This window comes from Pagrus major, chromosome 3 (genome assembly GCF_040436345.1).
Source record: "Pagrus major chromosome 3, Pma_NU_1.0".
Lineage (NCBI taxonomy): Eukaryota > Metazoa > Chordata > Actinopteri > Spariformes > Sparidae > Pagrus > Pagrus major.
The window spans coordinates 6,194,134-6,198,597 of NC_133217.1; the positions used below are offsets into that span (position 1 = coordinate 6,194,134).

General features: G+C 46.8%; 1 protein-coding gene across 1 annotated transcript; it reads left to right on the forward strand.

The window, feature by feature from the left end:
- The first annotated feature begins 733 nt into the window (after nucleotides 1-733).
- Nucleotides 734-3,644, forward strand: hey1 (hes-related family bHLH transcription factor with YRPW motif 1). Its single transcript, XM_073463248.1, has 5 exons — nucleotides 734-876; nucleotides 974-1,049; nucleotides 1,144-1,227; nucleotides 1,360-1,441; nucleotides 1,754-3,644. Exons 1-5 carry the CDS (start codon nucleotides 791-793, stop codon nucleotides 2,425-2,427), a joined length of 1,002 nt encoding a protein of 333 aa, XP_073319349.1. The 5' UTR covers nucleotides 734-790; the 3' UTR covers nucleotides 2,428-3,644.
- The last annotated feature ends 820 nt before the right edge of the window (nucleotides 3,645-4,464 follow it).

Sequence of the window (4,464 nt, forward strand, 5' to 3'; positions counted from 1 at the left end):
AGAAAAAGCCATTAGCTTTACTTTAAAAGGTCAGTTTCACTTGAGGTTTGGAGGAGGGTCATTACACAGTTATCAGTGGCTCACCTCACATAGAGGGACCAGATCTTTCTTCAGGTATTACTAAAAGACAAAGAATGAAAGTTCACTGTTGATCTTGGAAGCGAGTTAACAAAATAAATCATTCACAAGCTCTTTTACTTTCAGGACATTTCCTTGATCATATCACACAGTCTTTGTGGGAGAGTTGCCAAACTTACTGTTTCAAAGGTCGAAAGATAACTTTAGATCTCAAATTTGAAAACTACAATGGACGACAAGTGCCCAGAAATAAAAACAGCGATGTATACATATAGACCTTCATGAGAAAACTGCTCAAGCATATTGTTTAATATGTCGACCAATATGTTAATTCACACCTAAGATCTTGTTTTATTGTGTTTGCTGTTAAATAAGTTACATGATCTGACACCAAGGGTCAGCTCTCACTGACAGCTTCCAGTAATACCCACAGAGTGAGATGTCTTCACTTTCTTCCCTCCTCTCTGACTCGTCGACGCGCACTAGGATGCGCTTGGAGCAACTGCGCTGTCACTCAAACCCACCGCCGCTCTGTGATTGGCTGCTCCGGCCGGAGGCCCCGCCCCTGTTGGCCGGCACCACAGTTGAAATGACACCGTGGGAAAGCCGAGCGCTTCAAACGGAGGCGCTCCGGGCAAACCTGGGCAGACGCACGTCAGACACAGACACAACACACAGACACACTGAAGGACTTTATTGTCGAGGATTGAACATGAAGAGGAATCACGACTTCAGCTCCTCGGACAGCGAGCTGGATGAGACTATCGAGGTGGAGAAGGAGAGCGCGGATGAGAATGGGTAAGTTATTTACTCCTCTTATGAAGTTAATCAAAAATAACGGGAAGCCCAACAGGACAAAAATATTTATGAATCTCCTCGTTTCTTCTGTTTTAAGGAACATGAGCTCTCCTCTCGGGTCCATGTCTCCCACCACGTCCACTCAGGTGCAGGCGAGGAAGAGGCGTCGAGGAGTAAGTAGCTGCTTTTATATTTAAAGGACTTTTTTTTTTTTTGTGCACGACTTTCTGAAAACAACCAAATAACACATGTGGTGTCTCTGCTCAGATCATCGAGAAACGGCGCCGTGACAGGATCAACAACAGCCTGAGCGAGCTGCGCAGGCTGGTCCCCAGCGCCTTTGAGAAACAGGTGAGCAACAGGCAACCAGACTTTAATATCACTAATGCAGAGTGAACATTTAAGTCCAGAAATGTAGAAGTATTTTGTTCATTTATGTCATTTTTCATGTTCTTAAATTGGCTCATTTGTGTCTCTCTGAAGGGCTCAGCCAAACTGGAGAAAGCAGAGATTTTGCAGATGACTGTTGACCATCTGAAGATGCTTCATGCTGCTGGAGGCAAAGGTGTGTGATTTTTTACAGGGAAACATCTTTCATTGACTAAAGAATCACACTGTATTTATATGCTGGAGAGGGAAAACTGGACGTTGAATGCTTAACCATAAAAAAGAAGAAGAAAAAAGTATAATAAAGTAATAAAAATGACTCAAAACTGGTCCGTCAGGTTTTCCCATTTATATGTGTCTTGTTTTGAGTGATTAGCCCCAAAGCCAGGGGCATATTGATTCATGTCAGCCAGACTCCTTCACTTCTGGACAAACTTGTTCTGTGGTTGACAGTTTTAACTGATCTTCCCTCTTCCTCCCGTCCCCTCAGGTTATTTTGACGCCCATGCCCTGGCGATGGACTACCGTGGTTTGGGTTTCAGGGAGTGTCTGGCTGAGACGGCCCGCTACCTGAGCATCATCGAAGGCCTGGACAGCACGGACCCTCTGCGTCTCCGCCTGGTCTCCCACCTCAACAACTACGCCAGTCAAAGAGAGGCTCACTCTGGGTTGAGCCACCTGGCCTGGGGCTCTGCGTTCGGATCCCCTCCTGCCCACCTCACCCACCCCCTCCTCCTGCAGCACCAGCAGCACCAACACCAACACCAACCTTTGGCACCTTTACCCCGCAGCGCCACCAGCAGCCCACAGACTCCTCTGTCGTCTGCGTCCACTTCAACCACCTCTTCTTCCTCTTCTTCTTCATCATCCTCATCTGATTCTCACGTCCCAGGCAGGCGCAGCGGCAGCGCCACCCCTCACTCAGATCAAGGCCCGATCCGGGTTCCTCCTTCCACCGCTGCTCCTACCACCGTCCACCCCGCCTTGGTGTCCTCATCAGCGTCCAAGCTCTCCCCTCCTCTCATCTCCTCCCTCTCGGCATTCCCCTTCCCCTTCAGCGCCTTCCCCCTCATCTCCCCCACCACCGCCATCAGCCCACCAGCTCCGACGTCCAGCGTGGGCAAACCCTACAGACCCTGGGGGATGGAGATAGGAGCGTTCTGACTGAAGTGACTCACTTTGAGCCGGACTTTCAAGGACAAGACTCTTTAAGAAAGTGCTATTTTTTCTATGATGTTGACAGAGGATACACCTATAGCTGTAGGATTTTTATTTTCTTGCTAATGTGTTTTGTATAGAAGGAGAAAAAAGAGCAGTGAGGAGGGAGACCATGACTAAAAAGCAACACGAGTGATTTATAGTGATTGATCTCTGTTCCTGCCCACCCCTTTAGAAGTCTCACCCACTCTTCTCAGCCTATCAGGAATGGCTTTTCCAGATGGTCAAGCAGTCGCCGCCCGTCAAAGTTCCTGGTTGAAACTGTCCCCCCCCCTTTGTTTTCCACCCGGTGTTGGTGCCCTGGTTACATACGGAGAGGATGGAGGGGCGGGCGGGGTGGTGGAGAGTTGAGAGTCACCCCCTTTTTACAGCATTTTATGGGGTGGAATAACCGAAACCAGGTGCTTGTTTGACTAAATACTGGGAACAGAAGTTAGCTACCAGCTTGGTTGAAATAAACTGAGGCCGTGATTTACCCACAAGCCATTGTTTAAGCTCGCCTTCCTCATGTTATGTTACAGTAAATCTTGTCCTTAAAGGTCCACTATGTAGTTTTGGGGAAGAAGAGAAACTCTCTTTGTTTTCCCGACTGAATAAACTGAATAAACAAACTGACCTTAAAGGACAACACAGTTACGTACTGTTTTACTTTGTTTATATGTGGCGGACCCTGCCACCTTTCTAGCTTCAAACAGTGTTCTGGGGACCTTGTTTTCCTCTGAGAGCAGCTTGTTTATTCAGTTATGGAAAAGATACATATTTGTTTGTGTTATTACCTCTTTAATATTGAAAATATTAAAATTCTGAGTTCGAATCTTGTCTCCTAAACTACGTAGCGTCCCTTTAACAGTTGAGAATCCACATATGTTTACCAGCTTTTTCCGCATGTAACTGATGCTTTGGTGATTGTTTTCATCACCTTGTCAGCAAAGTTATTTTATCTTGCTCCTGCTCAAAGTTGCAGCGCTATCAGTCAGTTAATTTTGTTTTTTAGTTCTTCGTGTAGAAAGACCGAGACTCCTGCTCTCCTTGTAAACCTCACTGTGAGTTTGTACATTTTATGGTTGTAAAAAAAAAAAAAAAAAAGCACAAGCGAGCACGGACAAATCAGATTTCTCCGCTTTTCCAGAGTTGTTGCTGGTGGTAATGACAACTTCCCTGTAATAAAAGAGTTCAGATAAATCACCTGTGGCTTTATCAGTGTCTTTTAATGTGAGTGTGCATTTGCATGTGTTTGTTCAAGAGAGTTTGAGATAGTGCATATGTGTGTGTGTGTGTGTGTGTTTGCTTATTGATGCCTGTGTGTGTGCCGCCACAGTACGTGGCGACGCCTGGTATCAGATGAGGCTGCTTGTTTCTCTCAGCAGCCCTCTGTGTGTGCACAGGAAACCATTAACAAGGAGGGGATATCCTGGACAATAGCAGCCCGGCTGGCCCCATGTGCTGCGTGGGAACTAGAGGAGGAGGGAAGAAGGAGGGAGGGAAGGTTGGAAGAGGATGAAGAAGGAAAGGAAGGAGGGATGGATTGAAAGGGGGGAAGAAAGGAACGCAACAGGGGCATCAAAGGAGAGAGAGCAGGAGAGAGGGAGTAAAAACTGTGAGAAAGGAAGTGTGCAGAGAACAGATTTGTCCCTTTGCCATCGTTTCAGCCTCACACCAGCTGCACCTTCTGTTCTCGGCTCTGCACGCCGTCCCCAAAGTTTACCTACTCGCCAAAATATCCCTGTTTTCTCTCAGATGTCCACTCTCCCTTTTTCCCTTTTTAATGTCTCTCGTCATCCCCATTCTTTACCTTTTTTTCCCCTTTATTACTGAGGATGATGCAAGGCCAGGTAATGATGTAAGCCTGACTGCAGCCAAAACCACAAGGTCAGTGAGATTTATAGTGGAGACAGCTTGTCTTTTGTCTCCCCCAGCTGGTCATACATGGTACTTCAGACCCTGGAACAGGAACATGGATGATGGTCCAGAGACAGTGAGAGT

What these genes read in the sequence shown, in the direction of transcription:
- hey1 (XM_073463248.1), top strand. Translation starts at nt 791, where the DNA reads ATGAAGAGGAATCACGACTTCAGCTCCTCGGACAGCGAGCTGGATGAG. An exon ending in GAGAGCGCGGATGAGAATGG is followed by an intron (nt 877 to 973) that starts GTAAGTTATTTA and finishes TTCTGTTTTAAG; the next exon opens with GAACATGAGCTCTCCTCTCG. An exon ending in TCATGCTGCTGGAGGCAAAG is followed by an intron (nt 1,442 to 1,753) that starts GTGTGTGATTTT and finishes CCGTCCCCTCAG; the next exon opens with GTTATTTTGACGCCCATGCC.